Raw genomic sequence first — 23,465 nt, forward strand, 5'->3', positions numbered from 1 at the left:
CCACAATTTTTGTGGTAACCACAAATAGAAACAGCTCTTTGAAAATGAAGAAATAGAAGACTACAATGTCTCGCCTGACCGTGGGAACATACCGCTTTCCTCAGTGGAACACATCTGCAATTCTCTTAACCAGCAAAACACTAACGCAGCAAAAATTAGGCTCACAAGAAGTGCTATCTGATGGGATAGAGGAAACATTTTCCTCCGAATATGTTGATTATTAATTTAAATACAACTTTGTGCTTAATTTTTTTAACAAACCTTTTATCCTCACCCAAGGACTTTTTTAAAAAATTGCTTTGAGGGAGAGAGAGAGATATGAGAGGAAAACATCAATTGGTTGCTTTCTCGTACCTGCCTTGACCAGAGATCGAACCTGCAATGTGGGTAATGTGCCCTGGCCAGGAATCAGACCTGCAACCTTTCAGTCTACAGGACGATCCTCCGACCAACTGAGCTACACTAGCCAGGGGCTGTATTTAATCTTAATTACATTCTCATTTATAAACCCTGAGCCTGGGAAAAAAGGAAGTGATGACATATTCTATGCTAATTTTAGGGCAAAAGATAAAAAGTTCCTATGATAGGAACTAAGCCCAGAGAAGCAAAGTAGAAAATACTTTTTTAAAAAATCCACAAATTGGTATCACTATAAAACAGTGGTTTCCAACCACAGGTGATTCTGCCATCCCCAGGAGACATTGTGGCAAAGTCTAGAGACATGTTTTGGTTGTCACAGCCAGAAAGAGGTTGCTTATTGATATCTAGTGGGTAGAGACGAGGGAAGCTGCTACACCTCTATAGTGCACAGGACAGCCCTCCAGAATAAAAAATTATCCAGCCTATCAGTCATGCTAAGGTTGAGAAATTCTGCTATAAAGCTAAATTATTATTATAATACTAGGTTAATAAAATATTGCTTAAAACATAGGGAAGATAGGGGAGATATGCAATGCCAATTATCTAATATATGCCTGAAAGTTTCTCTCTTATCTAAATATGAATATTTGTTATTAACAGTGCTTTACCTAATGCAGCCATAACAGTCACTGTTACATAATGCAAGTAAACATAATGCAAGCAGTTTACATAATGCAAGTAAAGTTCTTCCTAAGTGCTGGGCACCAGGCTGTGCACTTTACTTGCATTATCTCAATTCAAATTCGTTACAACTATCTGATGTCAGTGCTGTTATTGGTACAAAAAAAATTATTTATTGCATCAAGTATCCTCTAGAGGTCAGCAGTCCCTCGCCCAGTCTCTCAGGAACTGTCAATAGTGTGACCTTGAACATTGTGACAAAAAAGTCAATGCTATGAGAGCTTTCTAGAACTCAGTTGGCTATCATTTGAACATCCTCCAAGAGCAGTATATTCCTAAGTGAGAAGAAGGCTGGATTTATCAAAGGTGTTTAGCTAGATGAAGAAGGCATATACAAATCTTAAAAGCTGAAGAAGGGCAAAATCCAATCCATTCCAGGGCAGGGGAGCTACAGCAAGGAGCAGATGGGGGATTTGAATGGCCTGGTTGATGAGATTTCTCCCCTGCCTCACCTCACACCCTCACCCACCCCCCATACATATATGTTTAAAGGACATTGATAAAGTGACTTGATGAGGTATGAGCATGTTTCATTATAATCATTGACACAGATTCATTCAGAGTCTGGGACAATATTTCTGGTTATTATATAACCTTAATTGCCTGAATTATTTCCTTGGTGGGTAAGTCTGGATAAATTTAGAATTAAAAACAGCAATATTTCAATGACTGAACAAATGTAATTACTATTTTAATGCAAATGAGTTTTGCATAGTTCATATTTTATATATTTTTAACACTTAAGAGAATTTAGATATGCCTTTTAATTCCAATTTAAAATACATAATTGAGTAATTGGTTTAGACTTGAGATTTTAAATTGAAAACAAGTTTATGTACTACACTGAATATTCAGGAGATCTTAAATTTTATCATATTTATAATTTTAAGTTATTTCCTAAGATTTACTTACATGGAGAGTTGTATAGGACAATTTACATGCTTAAAAAAAGATAAGGACTATTACATAAAAATGCATTTTAAAAGGTTCTGGGACTGGAAGGGGAACAAAGTAGTTTAAGGCAAGAACTGACACCCTCAAAAGCATAGAAGGGAACTATTCTGAGGGAGGAAAAGGTAGGTTTTCTCAGCAGTAATTCAAGTGCTCCACCCCCAAGAGCAGGAGCCTTCCTCACTCTGAATCAGGTGACTGTGGTTCCCAGGCGGAGGTTCCCTGATCTCACACCCTCTGGGGAAGTCGCACTGCCATTCCGTGCCATCCCCCTCCCCAGACCACAGCTCGCCCTCCCAGGATGGGCCCACTGGGGAAACAGAACTAAAAAATGAAAGAGGGCCCCCCATGACAAAGGGACCCCATGCCACCTAGCTCTACAGGCCAGTGTGGGCAATCATTCACAAATGTGGACAACTAAGGACAACCAGACATCTGAAAAATAAAAAGAACAGTCCAAAACAAACAATCCAAAATAAACAAATTTTTAAAAATGGCCCTTGAGGACACACAAAACAAGAAACATAAGCAAATTTAAACAAGAGAAAAACCAAATTAGTACTTTCAGAGAGCCAAGAGATTATCACATTTATAAAACAAACAACCAAACAAACAAAAGAAGCTATGAAAAAATACCAGTGGGGCAATGGAAAGGTTTTGGAAATTAAAATATATTTGATGACATCAATAAACCCAATGGCCAGGATAATTAATAAAAAAGAGGTACATAAAACCAAGGGAAAAATCATGAAAAATATGAAACATGTTAAGAAACAAGGATAGCTCCTAGTGTTTCAACATTATCTTTAAAAAGAATGAGAAAATGTAAGAAAAATAGATGTATTTAGATTGAAAGTTCTATCCAATGCTAAACTCACACTGAGATTTCTCCTGAAGAAAATTTGAAATTCACAGATAAAGAGAAAATATGAAAAGCTCCTAAGAGGAAAAAACAAGAAACAAATGATCTACAAATAAAAGAATCAGATTGTTATTAGGTTTCTTATTAGCAATCCTGCATGACTGAAGAAAAACAAGAAGTTCTGAGGAAAAAATATATTTTGAAACTATAATTCAATATCAAGGTAAATCATTAACTAAGTATAAGATCAAAAGTTAGAAGCTTCTGAAAATAGATTATATATAATATAAAGAGATTTTTTCTAATTACTAAAGGTTTTCTGGCAAAACTAAAAATAATCTGTAAACAAGGACTTCATGGGATACAATTACCAGTTGAACAGGACTGAGAAGTAGTGGAAGAAACTTGAAAGAAAATAAGGAGACTCCCCTGGCTGGGAGGTCTGAGAAAGTCATGCCTGAGGGGTGACTTTCAGTGACATTGGAATATGGATGCTTCTCCATGGATCCAATATGCAAAGGATAGTTTCCTAATAGCGAGAATGGAAATGCTGTTAGTTTCCAACTTAAAAAATCAGACTATACAGTGAAGTCAGACTTAATTCCAGTTTCAAAACAGAATATAACTGTAAGTGGGAGGTATTACGTTTCAAATTCTTCTTTCAATGGAAAAACAAATTACTAAAAGGGGGAAATGATATTTAAATACCTACTTATAACCATCATATGAATTAAAACTTATAAATTCTTTTTAACTTTTATTTATTTTCTTTTTAAAATTTATTTTTATTGTACTTTTCCCCATTATCATACTATTTTAACAGTGGTTTTCCTTGGGAAGTAAACTTGAGGAAGGAGGTGAAGGATGGAGGTAGATATTTACTTTTTATTTCATATCCTTTTCTTTTATTTGGACATTTCCCACCCACATGCATGCATTGTGGTTAGAATAAAAAATAAGAAAATAATACATAATGAAGAGACAGAAAAAGTTGAGAGAAAAAAACTTCCAGTAAAGAATTGTTGGATAAATAACCTATTTATTTTACATATCCACCTTAAAGGTTGAAAATATAATTTTTCTATTGAATGCTTTTATCTTAGAAATAGAGTAAACATAACTATTACAGTCAAAATAGACTTAATTTTAGAGATGATAAAGACATATTTTTTTAAGATTTTATTTATTTATTTTTAGAGAGGGAAGGGAGGGAGAGAGAGAGACTGAGAGAGAGAGAGAGAGAGAGAGAGAGAGAGAGAGAGAGAGAGAGAAACATCAATGTGCAGTTGCTGGGGGTTATGGCCTGCAACCCAGGCATGTACCCTGGGTGGGAATCAAACCTGGGGCACTTTGGTTCCCAGCCCGCGAAGATATTGTTTAAGAGCTACAAAATCTGACCTTAATCAGCAAATTCTAGAATTTCAAAGACAGCTTTAAGATACATTTCTGTAGATACAACATAAATAAAAGTTGTACTACTCAAAGTTCAGAATAAACTATTTGAAAGTAAAACAAATATCAGAAACTGTAATTGAGTAGCTACAAATAGACTCAGCATTAGCTGCACTGGGGGCTGGCTGCTGAGAGCCAGGATGCGATCCCTCCTTCCCTGGCACATGGAACAGGTGCTCCCGAGTTCTCAGTCGGATGGTTAAAATAGGTATTCTTACAATATTTCTTCATGTAACAACTGGCCCCAGAGATATCTGTATATTGTATTTATTTCAAACTGGAAAATCTAATGTTAAATTTTAAATTACTTTTCTGTCACCATTCTAACTGTCTAATCAATAATCTATTTATTATATGCATGTTTAAAAACATGCCTGCCTCACTCTCAGTGGACTATGTATCAGGACATCCATTCTGAAACAAACAGAAATTCATGCATCAGATAAAATTAGTATCTCTTAAGGGCCCACTATGTATGGTCACAGTCCTGGGAAGGACAGGATGGATGACAACAGCACCATGTGGCTGTGACCCAGAACGTCTTACCTTCCCATTCTATGGAAACACCTATCACCTCATCAAGTTCTATCTTCAGTGTAAAAAGTCTTGGCATCCTGGTAGCCATGTAACTGCTGGAGATATTTGACTTTGTCTTCCTCTGTTTCTGAAAAATCCTCTATATTTCCCCTTCTAACAAAAATCCAGGACTCATTCCCACTTTTCCCTTTTACACACATAAAGCATAACATAACATATTTAGTCCAGAAAATATTGAGTTGGTCAAAGAGTTCATTTGGTGTTTTTCCGTAAGATAGCTCTAGTAGCACCTAGTTGTCTTTAACGTCATTCAAAACAATTTGGTGGATTGTATTGTGATAGCTGTCATATCAGCATATATTAAAAAAATACTTATCAACATTGGTTAATTTTTGTGTAGCCACTTTAATATTGAAGATCGGAGAAAATATGCAACATTTTCAGCATATTATGCTTTATTATTTCAAGAAAGGTAAAAACATAGCTGAAATGCAAAAAAGGTTTGTGCAGTGTATGGAGAAGGTGCTGTGACTGATCAAATGTGTCAAAAGTGGTTTGTGAAGTTTTGTGCTGGAGATTTCTTGCTGGATGATGCTCCACAGTAGGGTAGACCAATTGAAGCTGATAGCAATCAAATCAAGATATAAATTGAGAACAATCAACATTATAAACCAGGAGGAAGATAGCCAACATACTTAAAATATCCAAATCAATAAAGTCATTGGTGAAAATAAAAAATGTGTCTTTTATTTTATGGGAAAAAAATTCTCAACAGACTTTTTTGGCCAACCCAACACTATGCAATATTTTAAAATTAGGGGAACATATCTGACAATAATTTTACTTTTATTTCAGTAATGGAAATGTTACTTTTAGTGGAAAAAAAAGGTGGTAAAAAGAGGAGAAAATACAATCCTATCACTTATAGGGCATAAACTTAAAAAAGAAAAGGTAATTCTGCAATGCTTCCAAACCAAAATGAGAATCAGAATAAGTTCATATTCAAATGTTACTCTTTTAAAATTGCATTTTTCAAAGTGCTTCACTTTCTGGCTGACATCTACAAATACACATCATTTCTTGATGACATTTTAAACAAAAGGGACAACTTGTTCACCCCAAAAACCTGTCAAGTCATACCCTTGACTCATTTTGCCAAAAGCCAAAGGTGTCAAGCAGACCTGATGCCTCTGCAACTTTCCTGGCTCCCACACTTGGCATCTTCAGTGTTGCTTTGGCAGGCCGGTGCACGTCCAGCTTACTGTTCATCATGACCCCAACGGCCAGATTGCATGAACTCTTGAAAGTGACCTTGTGGAAATCGGAACCCTAGAAATCACTGTACTGCTTTTTGAAAGTTAAAATTTTAAAATACATTTGCCATTTTATAATGATCTTTGAAGAAACCAAAATATAAAATTTTGATATATTTTGACTTAAAAGAACCACATTTTTGGTTTCTATGACTAAAGCGAGGAAATACACACACACTTCTGACTGAAAAATTAAACCACCTGTTTGCATTAATTATGTCTTTTACTGTAATTGAGCTGGAAATAATCTTTTCTGTTTTCATCGAGAGAGAAGCTCGTCACTGCCACTCCCAAAACACTTCCCTCTCATTCCAGTCGGTGACCTCGCATCCGCATCCGTTTTTGAAGTTCATGACATCAAATTGCATGATCGCCTTCCGACCCTGCTGCTGTCTGTCTACTCACCTCACAGATACTTGTGAACCACACTTACGAGGAGCCATCACTACTCTAAGAACTGGGTATTCAGTGTGAACAAAATAGATAAAATACGGTCTTTTTCTTCAATTTCATAGGAAAGAGGGTGTCATGGACACACAATTGGTTTATAATTTACAAGTGATATAAAGTAAAAGTATAGTGTCCATTTACCAACTTCTGAAGCATTCTCCTCCTGCGTTTTTCAAGCAGTGTTTTACCTGGTCTGGTTTTCCTCTCTACTATCTGCGTTCTCCGCTGTCATCCAGGATGTCACATGCAAAATTCTGTCCCTACCCTTAGCCCCCGGCTCCTTTCTGCTGGAACGATTCTCACTTCCTCTCCAGGAGCCCCCCTCCCCCCACATAACTCCACATGCCTTTGCCCCAAATTGTTTTTGCTGAGCGACCTCAAGCCCTGAAACTTTCCTCTGATCATAACCTTTTAAAAAAATGTTTACCTTGTCTCTTACAATAAATGTACACTTAGCCTTTCCCATGACCTTGAGATCTTTAACATCTCTGAAATCTCTTCAGTCTACTAACCTCTTTCACTTTCCTCCCTGACCCATGTCCCAAGGTCCAACATTTCAGCAGCACAAACTTCAGCACCCAGAAGCCCTCTTTAACTATCTTCAGTTCCTACAGATTAAAGATAATTTCAGTCATTTTCTTCCAGGTTACTGCCAATTGCTGGAGAATTTCAATGCAGATCACTTTTTCCAGTTGTGCCATGGCTTTCCATAGTGCTTGCAATTATTTTATCAAAGATCTTCCCAGCCATTCTTCCTTCTGTCTCGCCCTGCCCTCCTCCTGTTCCAAGGACCTACCTCACCTCTACTCCAAACAAAGCATGCCAACCAATGTGGAATTTACTCAAAATTCATGTCATTAACCACACATTAAAACTTATATATTCATTTATGTATTCTACTTCCATTTAAATTCTTAATTTTTTCAAAGGTTAACCCTAGACTCTGTACTTGGTCCCATCTCCTCCCACTGCTCCAGAAATTTGTACTCTGTCTTCCCTCAACTTACTTCCCCTCCAGTGACTGTGGCCTAACTTCCTCCTGGAAAATGTAGGCCGTAGTTTCCACTTTCATGCCTGCACCTTCTGTATAACTTATTGCATGTGTGCTTGACTGCTGCCAACCCATTGAAATTTCTCTTCTCAGATCACAAATGCCCTTTCACTGATATCACTTTTAACCCAGTGGGTACCGTGCCTCCTCTTCCTGAAATCCTCCCCACCCTCGGTTACAAGGGTGCCAAGCAGGATTCCACTTCCCGTGACTCCCTGATTGTTCCTCACTTTTATTTGCAGCCTTTCACAGGTGAGAACTCCTTCATCAACCCTCTTCTCTTCTGCCCCTTCCTCAGGAGTCACAAATGACAACCACAAGCATATCCCAGGCTTCCAGGTACATTTTGTTTAACCTTTAACATATGGACTTTATTCGTTTCTATTGAAATCAACACTTACAAATTACAGGAGATTTACATAAAATCTGAACTTCCAGTTTACTTGAAAAGCCATAATTCATACCAACTATGAAATAAAGATAAAAAAGAATATCAAATGGATAATATGTGACTGTTTGACAACAAAGTAATAATAAAAGGCTGGTCTCCTCTGTTATGTAGGAACCTAAAGGTATGTTCATGGCAGGTGTTGAGGATTTGTACCAGTTACCACAGATATTACCAAGTTAGTTCTGTCACTCCCTTATTCTCATTCTTGTCAGACTGACCTACATCCTTACTTCGATAGCCCGGTTATTTGTTTTATATCACTCCCCAATCTTATTTCAAAGAGGACTTGAGTCCTTTAGTTTACTTTTGATCAGGATATTGAACTTAATAAAATCTGAACTAAGAAATAAGTGAGATAATAAAACAACAGATAACCTAAGTTTTACATTTCAAATTATGCTCCAATAACATTGCATATATTGTCCACGAAGCAGATGTCACTGATTTACTTTAATCCAAGGGCATTCTTTTCTCTTAATATTAGAGGCGATAAAGTTTCCACAGGCGAGAATAGAAGAAAGTAGATAACAAAAGGTAGAAGTATCTGCATAAGAAAAGTCATTTTAATTTATTCTTCTTTTTATTCCCATGCAGACAATACAAAAATACTTGTGTGGAAGTAATTAAGCCTAAACCTATGTTTCTCAATGTTAATTCTTCAATTTCCATGCTATTCTATTTCAAGAATAATGTGTACATATTTCTGCAGAGAAGATAAAAAGAGTGAAAGTCCAAGGTGGCCTATAAGGAAAGGAGCTACCGTTGTTTTAATTAAGGGAGAGCAGTGAGACATTCCTCCCTCATACTTATTCAATTACCTTGAAATGTAACCTAATACACCATAATTTTAAAACTCTTAATAGCACTGAGCTAACATTTTGAAAGATTTACTTATGCTTTGAAAAGAAAAATCCATACAGAACACAGGGAGAATGAATTTTCTGTCTAGTGGCAGCATAAATCAAGGTTTTGTTAGCTGCATTTGATTTCTTGCTTTGGTGCCTTGCTAGCCCACGAAGCCTTGTTGCCAGGCAACCATGGCAGTTTTGCTGAATATAGATATGAACAGGTTTAGGTTACACTGAAAAAAAATTGAGTGAAATGAGCATAGACTTATCCTTCACCTGAAAATTTGGGGGAACAAAATCCTCTCAACCCAATATTTGAAACCAATGTATTTAATATCTTTTGTTACACTCTACTATCTTAGATAGGGATAGTTCATTTCCTCATTTGAGGAAATACATTTGTCCAGTGAATATTGAGGCATGTATTTGTCCCCTGCCACAATGACTTGCAGTTCCGTGTTTAAAAACACAGGTGGTTTGTGTGGAAATGGAGTGCATTTCAATCTCATTTTAATAAAATACGAACACTTTCATGTTTGATCACGTCAGACTCTCCTACAGAAGCCGAGGGCAGAGCTGGATGCACACCCTTACAGATGCCTCAGCAGGCACCACCCGGCCATTCCCGCAGGGTTTTAACAAGGTTATTGAGAAAGTGGCAGAACGTGAAGCAGCTTCAGGGAGCTGCCACCACTCCTAAGGCTTCATTACTGCTCCTACAAAGAAAAGCGAGTGTGTCACTTGAGACACGTGGCAGTGAGATGTGCTCTTATTTTTTTTCCTCCCTCTCTCAAACATTTCTCACATCCCTGCTTTCCTGTCTGTACACCAGCATAGCCTTTAGGGAAAAACAAAAACAAAAATAAACTCTGTTTTCCTTTATCTCCAGAGGTCACACCAGTGGCCAACAAAGTCCTTACTTGACTTCCTTCAGTGGAAGTTCAGCCATGGGACTATGACCCAGAGACCCCTGGGAACCTTCAGGGGTTAAAGGACACCTGCTGACAGGTGTAATCCTCTGGTATATCAGGAGACTAGGCTGTATCTGGTTAGTCCAGATGGCACAAGGCTGCAATCTGCCTGCAAGTCTAGAAAAGTCTCCAGCATACCTGTCATTCACATTTAAAAATATGTGCTATCTCTGCTGCTGCTTCTGCTGCTGTTCAGATCTGCAGGCAGCTCAGACACTGCAGTACCAAAGTCACACCAAACTACCCAGCCTGCTGCTCTGTAGGCCCCAGGCATCACTGTGACAATCTCTCAGAGACCGGTCAACACTTTCATTTTCCTGAGAATGATTCCATTTTGATTTCTGCCCCGTCAGGCTGGGAGGATGGATGCTGGTAATTTTGAGAATTGTATGACAATGCTATTTCTCCCTTCTGCTTTGTTATGCTGGTAACATTTTTACACCCAGCCTTTCTTAAAGCTAAGCTAATTTAAATACCAGGTGTAACTTGGGTTATTTTCTTGAGCCCCAGGAAATGGGAGATATTCACATCCCTCCTACCCAACAGGAGGAGGCTCAATGCGTTTACTTGGTGGAACTAGTTTAACCAGGCCAGCAGAGGAAGAACCTTGTCGTCCACCTTCAGGTGCTTCCCTTCATGCTACCAGACAGAGCTAAATCAGCTCATTTCACTCTCCTGGTGGAACCTGGGGAGTGCATAATGATTACAAATTTAAGAGCTAAGGATGAACAAAGTGTGCCAGGATGAAAACCCCAAGCTTCCAGCGGAGAGGAACACCGCTATGTTTGCACTCCCGAATCCACTCGTCTCCCTTCTGAAAGGAGTGGGAACTTCCTCTGCATTTTAATAGTTTCCAACCCACCTTAATTTTTTGGTGGAATGAAAGTTAAAACAGTGCCCTTTCCTCACTATTGTCTCATTTTCTTGGATTAGCACTGGTTCTTAGAAGAAAATCCTGTCTTTCTTTCTTCCCCAGAATACTTTGAATATCCTGTTAATTTTTTAAGGAAGTCATTGCATCATTATTGATGATAAAAACAGGTTTAGATTACATTTAAATGTGTTAATTATCAAAGGCATATTGAACACCTAGAATTTTGACATATATTGTAGTCTGTTCTGTCAGTCTTAATGACATAATGCAAATTTACTTTGCTCAAGGGCTACACCTACATACGTGGTGAGAATAATTCTAATGGTCACATGACCTTTACCGATAAGGCTTAGTTTTGAATATGGCTTAGAAGGGGCAATTAAATTTCAACTGCAGGAGTCAATTTGGTAGCTAAGCAGTGGGAGCAGCGGTAAAGGGTGTGAATGCACCTCATGTGTTCAGAAAGGTAGAGGTTCCATCTAGGGAAATGGTTCAGGCTGGGCCCAAAACTACTTACAATGAGACTGGCTGGGGACGCTCTGCAAGGCCAGGCTGAGAAATCTAGATGGGCAGCAGATGTGCCCTATTTTGAGTAGTGTGGCCAGGTAAAATCTTTGCCCTCTTCTTTCTTTGACATCTCGTCTCCAATTCCTTGCATTTTTATGGTTAATTTTCACGACTACCATGTGAGGTGAGTACAGGCAAACCTTGGAGATATTCCAGGTTCAGTTCCAGACCATCATGATAAAGCAAATATCATAAGAAAGTAAGGCACACACATTTTTCAGTTTTCCAGTGCATATAGAAGTTATGTTTACACTATATTGTAGCCTATTAAGCATACAACAGCATCATGTCTACGAAAATAATGTGCATACCTTAGTTAAAAAATACCTCATTGCTAAAAAATGTGAACCATTATCTGAGCCTGTCGGGAAATGGCACCAGTAGACTTGCTTGACGCTGGGTTGCCACAAACCTTTATTTGTAAAACAACAACAACAACAACAACAACAACAAAACAAGGTACAATCTGTGAAGCAAAGGAAAGGAGGTGTTCTTGTACAATGATCTCTGTTTTGTAAAGAAAGTGATCTCAAAGGGACTGATTCACTTCACCAAAGTCACAAGGTTGGCGTGTTCCTGCCTAATGCCAGATTGGTCCACAGGCTTGTTCACACGCCCTCCCACCTCTGGACTTCAGAGTTTTAGCAGCAAAGCCTCTTCTGTGGAGAGCTCATACCTTCCCAGTCCTCCTCCTCCTCACTCCTCTTCACTTCATCATCCATTCATACGCTGTTGTAACAATGAAAGTAACCATGTAATTTATTGCCCAACCAGAGCCCCTTTGAGAATGAAAGAAGACACTATAAATAACTGTGGTGGGCAACAGGAATTGTAAAAGGACTTTTGGGGACCCAGTATGAATGAATCCCTGAAACAGCGTTAACATTTATTTAGCAACTTAACTTGAAATTGCTCACCCTGGAATCTCTCCAATCTTGCCTCCAAAAATAGCATCCCTAAACTTGTCTTCTCCTAATTGCTCAAAGGGGTCCCTCCATGACAGCCCACACAGTGGTTTTTCTCAGAGTGGGAGGAGCCAGCCCATCCTCATTACCTGGGCCTCACCTTCTATGTGCAAAAGAGGGCTGCCATACCTGCCCTTTTCTCCAGGCCACGTAATCACAGGGTGTGGCACATTTTCCTTGACAGGTGTGCTGACCAACTGACCCAGGCAGCTAACACTGATGGGGCTCTCACTATCACCAGCCTGCAGTAAGGTCAGGGCCCTCAGAACTAAATCCCCAAACTGAGCATGGACTCAGGTCCCTCTGAACAATTCTGATATGGTAACTTGTTGCAAATTATACTACCTCTTGATTTTCGGGAACAAGTCACAATTGGCCTCCCCAGTCCTGAGCTCTGAAGGCTTCAAGATGGCCTCTAAAATGAGCCATGATATAGATCAGCACCTTCTCCCTGAAATGCCACACTTCTTGTTCAGTCAGGATACAATGCTTTGATGTTTAGATTTTAAGACACGTCTTTCATGCACCTGCTTGAGCACTCATTCTCTCTCTTTTACCTTCACCCAAAGAGGAAAGCGGAAGACACCTAGTGACCTGCAGACCATTATATGATTTTCTTCACCCTCCTTTATCTGTATTTCGTCACCTTTCAGTGTATGACCTTCAGACCTGGGAGCACCCAGGCAGAGGTAACAGCCCCAAGGGGAAACCTGACTGCCCCTTGGGAAGTATCTACAGGCAGCGACAGTGCACCTCCATTGGAGTTGCCTCTCTCCCTCGCCCTCGGACACTGGCTCTGTGAAACCCAGAGATGTGTCACAGAGAACTGGAAGAGCAGTTTCATGGGCTGCAAAGTTCATCTTGTCCAAGACGAGGGCTCAGACCAACGGAAAGTAGCCAGCCACGGTGGAGCAGAGGGCACTCCGGCTCTGTCTGCTTCTGACTGGGCCCCTCCTGTCTAGTCTGTGCAAGAAATCAGTTGGGTTTGGGAATGTTTAATTTAACTTTATTTGTGGATGGTGAGGAATCTGTAAGGATTTGATCTGTCAAAAAACTGATGAAAATCTGGGGCTAAAAGAACTTTTTGAAGAGTGGAAGTGTTTGAAAGGTATTGGAGAGAGAAAAGTTGGGAAGTTAGTGCTCCCTACACAGTCTAGTTGGACACAGGACCACAAAACCCTGAATCAGTGCTAGAGCAATGGGGCCAGGCAGGAAGGGGCAGACTAGAGGGATTGAATGGGAATCTAACAAATTTATTGGGGAGCTAGTGCTCTGATAAGCACTGGACATGCACTGTTTCTGGAACACCACAGCAGGAAAAGTTTCCCATCCCTTCTTACAGATGCATGAACTCAGCCTCAGAGGTTAAAATTTTGCCTAAGGGCACACAGCTACTGGATTTAAACCCAGGATCTGTCTCTAAGGTTTGTATTTTCTTCATTAAGATACATTGTCACAGTGTTGGACCAGGAGAGTAAGAGTCACCAGGAACAGAAATGGGAAACAGGAAGGCAGTGGGAAAGAGTTAGTCTGGAGACAAAGAAGGATGATTTACTCCATTTTAAATGTCTGAATACCCTGTAAGGTAGAACTATGATTGTTTTTAAAAGGCTCATATTTTAATATTAAGCACAATTAAAAATTAAATTAAAAACAGATTGGTGGTGAAAGGAATCAAAAGGTAAAGTTTAGAGAATAAAAAATACATAAAAATTTAAAAATAACAATGGAAGTCTTCATACAAGTAGATACTACTTAATGCTTTACAGATAGCTCTATAAAACACCCCACATCCATATGCACTAGAGCCACCTGTACAATTTCTCAGGTTTCCCAATCCAGAGACAGTCCATTTATTTAGTGAAAAAATATTTAGTGGAAGAAGAAAAAACTCTCAATGTGTAAGTTTCTGGAAGAATCTTAGCAGCTGTGAGCATAAGTAAAGCATTTATCTGAACCACCAGACACACTCTGATTTCCTGTCAATTGTAAGTAAAGTTGAAAAAAAATGAAAACCTGCACAGGTGTTTGAAATAAGCTTAGTAAATGTTCTAATGTATCCCAACAGGTAAAGAGAGGAGAGTAAATAATGCCAGGAAAATTCTGCTGGCATTGGTGGTGTATGTTTAGAGCATAGAAAGGAAAATATGAAAGTGAACATTTTCAGAAACTTGTTGTTTAAAAGACTAGTCATGTAGATGGAAAGACCAGCAAAACCAACAGGAGGTAAATCTCTGACAAAGTCATAACTGGAATCATTCAGTTTTAGATCCATCAAGACTGACACATATTTAAGTGATCAGAGAGGTTAAAAAGGAAAACAAGAAGAATAGGGATTCCTGACAATTTGAAAGAGACATCTATATGGAAATGAGATGAAACATAAAGTCATGTGACCAAGGAAAGGTGCCGGATTTCTCCCTGGAGGACACCTCTCTCCTTCATGTGCATGTCAAGCATCCCATCCTACACAGAGTATGTGTAATTTTCATGTTAGTCTTTTAGCCAATTCTAGTAATATTTATTTTATAATATAGCAATATGCATACACTGAATGATTTAATAGGAGCATCTCTTTCAAGTAAGCAGACTCCAGAGTTCTGAGTTCTTAATCTCTAGCACTCTGTGTTATGTAAAATATATGCACTCATGTTCTTTATAGCTTCCCTTCATTTTCTAAAATGTTCTTAGTTTTTTTAATTGATTTGAGAGAGAGAGACAGAGAGAGGAAGGGGAGAGCGAGACAGTGAGAGAAAGAGAAAAACATCTATCTGTTGTTCCATGTATTTACTACATTTTTCCATCTTATATTTGCGTACTTTTTGCCCAAATTTTTGAGGGAAAAACAAGGATGTGTATTATACATGGGTATAATGATTATATGCCATAGGTATAATAATGCACATAATAATCCCATATAATGTGCACAAAAACCTGGGTGCACATTATACACAGCAAAAATACGGTAGATTCTTGTGTGTGTCCAACTTTGGTGTATTGGGATGATACATGAACTAAGACACCTGGCCAGAGATTATAGTTCCTAATTTAAAAAATGGAAAGCAGCTAATAAAACGTACTGTATACAAATAACAATTTATATATGTGTATATATACACACATATATATGTGTGAAAAAATATATATCCATAAATTTGAAATACCAGAAAGTTCTCTATGACTGACTTCAGAGGTTGAGAATTAAAAGAACAGCAAGGGAGTTTGCACAGCTACAGGTTCCCAAGTGGGATCTGTTCATCTTATATTTCCGGGCAAAGTGACTTTTCAATAAAGTAGGTCATTCTGGGATGAGGTCACATTTACAGACTTCACACTTACAGACAAACAGCTTTCATGAACAAATGCCCTCAGGACTATGTTTCAAAACCACACTTCTGGAAGAGGTTTTTATAGGCAAATATACGGGGTGGACAAAAGTAGACCTACAGTGGTAAGAACGTGAAACACAGAGTTTATTATTGTATTATTATTTACTAATTATTGTATTATTTTCCATATGAATAACTGTAAACCTACTTTTGGCAACTCTTGTATAGAAATTCCAAAATGAAGTTTCATATTGTGTATTTAATCTATTCTAACAAAAAGTAAAAATTACTGTTCGAAGAACTCTGTTCCATAAATCTGGATCCTCACTCCCAAACCCTCTTTCTCAAAACTATTTTTAAGATTAATTTAAATTTTATTCTAATTTCTGTTACTTCAAAAAACAGCATTATGCACATTGTAACACCACTTCAACAACATTGAAAATAAATTTCTCAACCCTTGCGGGGCCGTTTGCAAAGCACAAATATGTCATGATGACTAGTTCTCTCCAGCTCCCTCCTGCTGTCTGCAACCTTAGTTGGCACCTGCTAGTGCATGCTGCCCTATGACAACTCCTCTACAAGCTGCCATTCTCTGGAGATTTGACTAGAGAAAGGGATTGGGTGTGCCTTGGAATCCCCAATGAAAAAAAAGGACCAACAATACGCAAAGACAAGAAACTTAAGGAAATTCCAAGAATGTTATTATAGTCCAGCCACCCTGGCCTTCTTGCCATTCCTCACACACTGTAGTCACACTTCTCCCTTAAGACTTGGCACCTGAACATTCCTTTACATGGGGATGTTCTTGATTCTTACATTTCGCCATGGCTGAGTCTGTTACCTTCTTCAGGTCTTTGCTCACATGGCTTGACCAAATAATTTGCAACACCTCCTCTCAATTCCAGGCACTTCCTAACCCCATCACTCCTTCATTTTATTCACTAGCTGAAATACTATTTGCTTTTTGTCTGTCTCCCTCCACTACAATGTGAGTTCTGTGAGGATGGGGATTTTCAAGCATCTTATTCCCTGACGTTTCCTCAGTGCCAAGAATATCATAGAAGAAGCACTCAATAAACACTTGTTGAATGATTGTTGAATCCTTATAGCAAGATGAATCTTCACCTCATCTAGAGGAATAGGTAGTTACTCTCCTCTTATTCATTTCAGTCACAAAACCCCTCAGGAGTGGTTTGAGCAGTTGCCCAAATACCCCACTCCCATAGATGTGCCATAGTTGCACCAGGAAAATATAGGTGGTATTTCACTCTGAGCTTATGATGTTCAGCAATATACATTTATGTTTATCACATTGGGCAAAGTATGTCTAAGAAATACTTTAGAAGAAGCAGGGATAGAGAGATATAAAAACTCCTCTCTCAACTTGTGAGATTCACTATGTGGTTTGAGATGAGATGGATCATTTTTTAACAAAATCTAAATGAATGTTTAAATAGAAATTAGAACACCAGATATGTTTTGCTCCACACAGAGAAGTCAGAGAAATGTCATTCAATATGTAAAACAACCACAACTGATTAAAACTGAAGTGATAATCAGCATTTAAAAGTGTTTCCCTATACCCTATATTCAAAATAAGGCATTTAAAAATATTAATGAACATTTTTATTAACTCATTCCACAGCATACACCAACCAAATTAATGTTTTCCCTGTAATGCAACAATAATTAAACTCATAAACATTGCTTTTGACAAACTCAGGTATAGAGACATTTGTAAGAAAATGGAATACATAGAAAAAAAATTAACCTAAGAAAATACAAGCATTCTGACTCTGTTAAAATAACTGGTTCTAAATTTTTAGCCAACGACTTGACCTTTAAAGTATTAGAATGAACAAAAAGTATTAGAATAGCAAAATATTTTTTTAAAATGAGAAAAATGGAGTCTGAAGTAAACCAAATCCAATGGTAGTTGAAGCTTGTAAGGAATTGTTTCAAGTTTTGCCTTCCTGGCAGAAACACTCCATTAGGCAGGCACTGCTTTAGAAGATTTAATCTTTTAGGAGGATTAATTAGATGAAGGAGGGCATATACTTTTGAACCTACTCCTTCCTTCAGTGTTTATGTACTGGGAGAAAGTGGCAGACTCCCACTGGGCATCTGAATTAGCTGCCGTGGAGCCATCCACACAGGGAGGGAAGAAACTCACTGTCGAGGCCAAGGGTCTCTTTTCTAGGAGGTGATGAAAAATCAATAATAGCAATAATATTGAGATTAAAATATATTAATTTTTAATAATGAATAACAAAATTTTTTTTCAATTTTTTGGAACTAATTCTGAGAATCGTGCTTAAACTAAGATGCATCTCTTAATTTAGTACTATAAAGGATAACTTATCTATAACAGAAAAATTCACAGTCATCATCTTCAGATAAATATTGTGACATTTCACATAAAGTAAGAATAACCTAACTCATGAATTTCAAATTAAGGAAGTAAAAATTACTTCTGGACAGAAAATATGGACACATTTTTCCTGCTAACTTAGGAAAACCATAATTGTAGCCTAAAAAAAAGTACTGTGATTAGTACCGTTGGGTTACAGATGTGGGTGCTGGCTAAAACATTAGTGTTAGAGACTCAACTTTAGATGGAGGGTAGAAGGGACTCCATTTACCTATTAATTTTAATGTACTAAGCTTACTGAACTTGATTGCAGGGAGCTAAAACACTTGTTTCTTTAAGTGTTTACAGATTGCTCTCATCATTTTGAGCTCAAACTAATATTTCTGTTCTTGGTAGAAAACTAACTTGAAACAACACTAAAGAGTCAAATTTGATTAGGGTTAGCATGGCATTGTTATTCTTGGAATGTTAGACTGCACTATACATGGACACTATGAGCATAAATTAATTAGACATGTAACATTGAGAGATATCATTGCTATCTTGTTTCTAAAAACCAAGGAACATACAGACAATATCCCCAAATAAAAATTCTGCTCATCCTAGCCTTGAAATTTTACATAATACACCAAAAAAATCTATACTATTTTTATTGAATACCAAAGTTCTGCAGTTAAAAACATCTTACAATCATAACCATGACTTTGTATTAATGTGTCTTAAATTCTGCTTTACAGATATGAAGCAACTTAATAATGGCAGAACAAATTTACAGTTTCCATGTCTTACAGTTCACATTTTAGAAAGCACACCACCATACTTCTGCCAAAGGATTTCTAGCACATATAAAAATATTTATCTGCTTTTCTAAGGCAATGCTTTCTGAAGTTCTCCCAAATGTCTCTACTAACATGAAATCCCTAGGTGCTTTTAGGTTCTCAAATTACATGTTTCTGCTTAAATAATATTTTTAAGAGATAGAAAATCACCATCTACTTACCCAGGAGACATTTTTGCCCTTAGGAGATTTTGGCATGGCAACATGCAGTACTGAGGTGGCCAACAACAGTTGTGCCAACATGGACAATCCAGTGGAGTATCTATTCCAAATGTCTTTGTTACCCAAATGCAAAAAGTTCCCTCATTTGCCAGTCACAGATATCATAAGTAACAGTGAAGATAACCTTCAGATAACCCATTTTTCTTCTCAGTACTAAGCATGCGAACACACACATAACAGATTACTATGATAATCAGTCAGTGAACAGAGGCAGAAGCTGTAACCTGTGTATCTTTTATAGATCTGTAAAATCCAGAGTGGAGTATTTCCTTAAAAAATCCAAAACTTAATCCATGTGGAAACATCCAAAAATCACAGAGGAATCCCTCTTTTGGTTGCTACACTCCCATTCCCAATTACTCTCCAAGCTTTAATAAAAAGCTTGGTAGTGGTAGCTTGCAATTTTTTTTCTTTCTTCTTCTTTTTTTTTTTTTGGTAAGAAAAAGAGTGAAAGACAGTAGCTTTGAGGAGCCTCGTGGGTTAGCTGCTGGCATCCATCTTAGGAGGCACCCAACTCCAGGGCTGCCCAGAGGATAAAGAGAATGCAGAGATCAGTTTCAATAAATAATACATAGTCTCAGGTACAATGCGTACCTGGAAGTACCTTCTGCGCAGCCTCACACCGGAGGTATTGCTCTCTCTGCAGATCCGGGGAGTCACAGGGCACCTGTTGTTGATGGGAGTGCTCCATGCGAGTCTAGTCTCCTAACAACCAGTCACCTTTGTTTATATGGTAAGAAAAATAGAAGCCCCAGAGGGGAGCAAATTAGATGCCCCAGATGGAAGAGCACAGCTGGAAATCAGAATTCACTCTCTTTCCTTTGTTTTTGAGTCCTTGTATCCCGATTCTTTTACCTCCTGTCAATCTAGATTAACTAAGCAGATCCAGGCTAAATTCTGCTACTATCAGTAGTGATTAGTGTGAGTTGATGAAATCGGATTATACAGGCTGAACTCGGCCTTCTCTCTAGGCAGGCTACACCATGGAGTGGAAAGCCTGGTGTCCTTCTCTTCACCAGACTGAAGCTTTCTAGAAGGTTCTGCCAGAGGGAATATTCTAACAAGAGAAAACCTGGCCTCTTGAAACTGCTTATATACAAACAGAGGGGAAGGAACCATCTATTTCATTTTCTACTTTTTAAAAAATTCCATTGTTCTTTTTTTCAGATTTAAAGTTAAATTATAGAAGAAATACATGGCATTTTTCCATTTCACTGTATTTTTTTTCCCCAGAAGGGTATCCAATTTTACCAAGGAACTGAGGTCATGGGAGGCTACAGAAGGAGCTGGGAACTGGCAGTCACTTTTGTTGAGCATCTATTATATACCAGGAACAACATAAGGGAACTTACATATACTCAAGCTCAAGCGCTCTTGGAAGTAGGTATTAATATCAATATGTTAAAGAGGAAAAAAATTAAGATTTAGAGGTATTCACCAAGGCAATGTTTTTTAGTCCCTTCTTTCATTGAAACCAAATGGTACCACCAGGATATTTTTGAGGGTTTTTCCCAACTAAAAGAATATATATATACATATATATACACATATATATGTATGTATATATATATATGTATATATATTCTAAGGACCATATGTTTTCATTAAGTGTCTAAAATTTTCTGGCATTATGGTTCATGCTTATTTTAAAAATAACAATGTAGCAGGGCTCCTTAAAAGAAACATTTAGGAATAAATTTTTGTAAAGTATTTAACACTAAAGGGGGAGGTCTACACAGTTAACCACAAAAGTATCAGTATTGCTGGCAAAGGGTCTGAATGACTAATGATTTTGGCTATACATTCAGCAGATATAGTTAATAATAGCTAACATTAATTGAAAAGCTCTATGTAGTATCTTACCTTTTCAAAAATCTTTCTTAGTCAAAACAACCACAATTTCATGAGGTTGATTTCAAATGATTTTGTATGATTTTGATAGAGGCAGTATTTAGCAATATTAAATTAAAAGAAAACATGATGTTATAATTTAAATTATAGATATAAACTGAATTTTCAATAAGTTCAAAATGAGAAGAAACATTTAAATAGACACAGAAGTTGAGATAAAAATATGTAAAATGAATTTGTCCTTTATGGTGAGCATCGTGTGTGTGTGTGTGTGTGTGTGTGTGTGTGTGAGAGAGAGAGAGAGAGAGAAACCTTGTCTGCTTCATTACACTACAGGCCCCTTAAGGACATGGCTCATTCTCCTATGTGCTTATTTCTTTGGGGAATATAGGACTTACTCATGCTTGCTCAATAACTGTCATTGGTTAATCAGGTGCAATTTCATTATGAATTTTAAAACAGTTTGTTGAATATAATTTTCTGTTAAAAATTTCTTCAGTATAATACAAATAAAAACAGATCAAGCAACATCCATCAATGATGGAAACACTCAATAGAATAGCTATACCACGAAAGTACCGCAACATAATAAAGGCCGTATAGGACAAACTCACAGTTAATGTCATTCTCAGTGGTGAAAGACTGAAAGCTTTTCCTTTAAAATCAGAAGCAAGACATGGATGCCCATGAGGAAGACTCTCATGGGTCTTCTTCAACACAGTTCTGGAAGTCCCAGCCAGAGCAGAGGCAAGAGACAGAAATAAAAGGCATCCAAATTGGGAGGGAAGATATAAAACTGTCACTTTTTGCAGATGACATAATTATTTACATAAAAATCCTAAAGACTTCACACACACACACACACACAACTATTAGAAACAATAAATACATACAGCAAAGTTGCAGGATACAAAAATCCATGTATGAAAATCCACCACATTCCTATATACTAACAATGAAATTTCAGAAAAAGAAATGAGAAAAAAATTCCTTTTGCAATTGTAACAAAAAGAATAAAATGTCTCAAAATAAACTTAACAAAGGATGTGAAGAACCTATATACTAAAAATTACAAAGCATTATTAAAGAGATTAAAAAAACACAATGAAATGGAAAGATATTCCATGTTCATAGAGTAGAAGAATCAACATAGTTAAAATGTTCATATTACCAAGAGCAATATACATATTTAATGTAATCCCCATCAAAATCCCAATGTAATTTTTTAAAGAAATAAAACAAAAAAATCATCAAATTTGTATGAAAACCAAAAAGACCCCAAATAGCCAAAGCAGTCCTAAGAAAGTAGAACAAAGCAAGAGGTATCACACTCCCTGACTTCAAATTATGCTATATATCAACAATAATCAAAGCAGCAATGTGGTTTTAATTTGCATCTCTCTGATGGCTAGTGATGCTGAGCATCCTTTTATATGTCTCTGGGCACTCTGTATATTCTCCTCAGAGAAGTGTCTGTTCAGGTCCTTTGCCCATTTTTTAAATAGACTATTGTCTTCCTGGTGTGGAGTTATGTGAGTTCTTGATGTATTTTGGAGATCAAATCCTTGTCTGAGGTATCTTTGGCAAATATATTTTCCCATGCGGCTGGTTCCCTTTTCATTTTGCTGGTATTTTCTTTAGTCGTGCAGAAGCTTTTTAATTTGTTATAGCCCCAATATTCACAGTAGCATTACTTCCAATAGCCAAGTGCTGGAAACAGCCTAAGTGCCCATCAATAAATGAGTGGATCAAAAAAACTGTGGTACATTTTATACAAGAGAATGCTACTCAGCACAAAGAAAGAAGGAATTCCTACCTTTTGACAGCATGGATAGAACTGGAGAGTACTGAATATTATGCTAAGTGAAATAAGCCAGGCAATGAAAGACAAATACCATATGATCTCACCTATAAGTGGAACCTAACCAACAAAACAAACAAATAAGCAAAATAGGATCATAGACATGGAAATAAAAAACAGATTGACAGTGACCAGAGAGGTGGGAGGAGCATGATAATTGGGGAAAGAAAAGGAAGGATCAAGTCAAGGAACATGTATAAAGGACCCATGGACAAAGACAATGGAGGGGGAAGATTTTAATGTGGAAGGTGGGAGATGGGTAGGGCCAGGGAGAGTAATGGGGGAACAATGGGGACAACTGTAATTGAACAACAATAATTAAAAAAAAAACAGCCTGATATTAGCAGAAACACAGACACACAAACCAATGATACAGAACTGAGAGCCCAGAAATAAAACCACAAGTATATGGGCAAATAATTTTTGACAAAGGAGTGAAATACATACCATGGAGAAAAGAAAGCCTCTTCAATAAATGGTACCGGCAAAATTGAAAAGCCACATGCAAAAAAATGAAACTACTCTAGTTTGTCCCCATGTTCAAAAATTAATTCAAAATGGATAATATACTTATGAGATCTGAAACAATGAACTACA

General features: G+C 37.5%; 1 protein-coding gene across 8 annotated transcripts in view; it reads right to left on the minus strand.

Moving 5' to 3' along the window:
- Positions 1–23,465, minus strand: part of CACNB2 (calcium voltage-gated channel auxiliary subunit beta 2) — a 329,859-nt gene that overhangs the window by 176,735 nt on the left and 129,659 nt on the right. Inside the window, exon 1 of one of the 8 annotated variants that reach the window (XM_045857657.1) lies at positions 19,097–19,559. The exons of the other annotated variants lie outside the window; for them this stretch is intronic. Within the exon in view, the coding sequence (XP_045713613.1) occupies positions 19,097–19,177 (81 nt within the window). The 5' untranslated portion in view covers positions 19,178–19,559. Of the gene's footprint in view, positions 1–19,096; positions 19,560–23,465 lie in introns of those variants that run through there. 8 annotated transcript variants of the gene reach the window in all.

This window comes from Phyllostomus hastatus, unplaced genomic scaffold (assembly GCF_019186645.2).
Source record: "Phyllostomus hastatus isolate PE091 unplaced genomic scaffold, TTU_PhHast_1.1 phas_scaffold_1674, whole genome shotgun sequence".
In the NCBI taxonomy this organism is placed as follows: domain Eukaryota; kingdom Metazoa; phylum Chordata; class Mammalia; order Chiroptera; family Phyllostomidae; genus Phyllostomus; species Phyllostomus hastatus.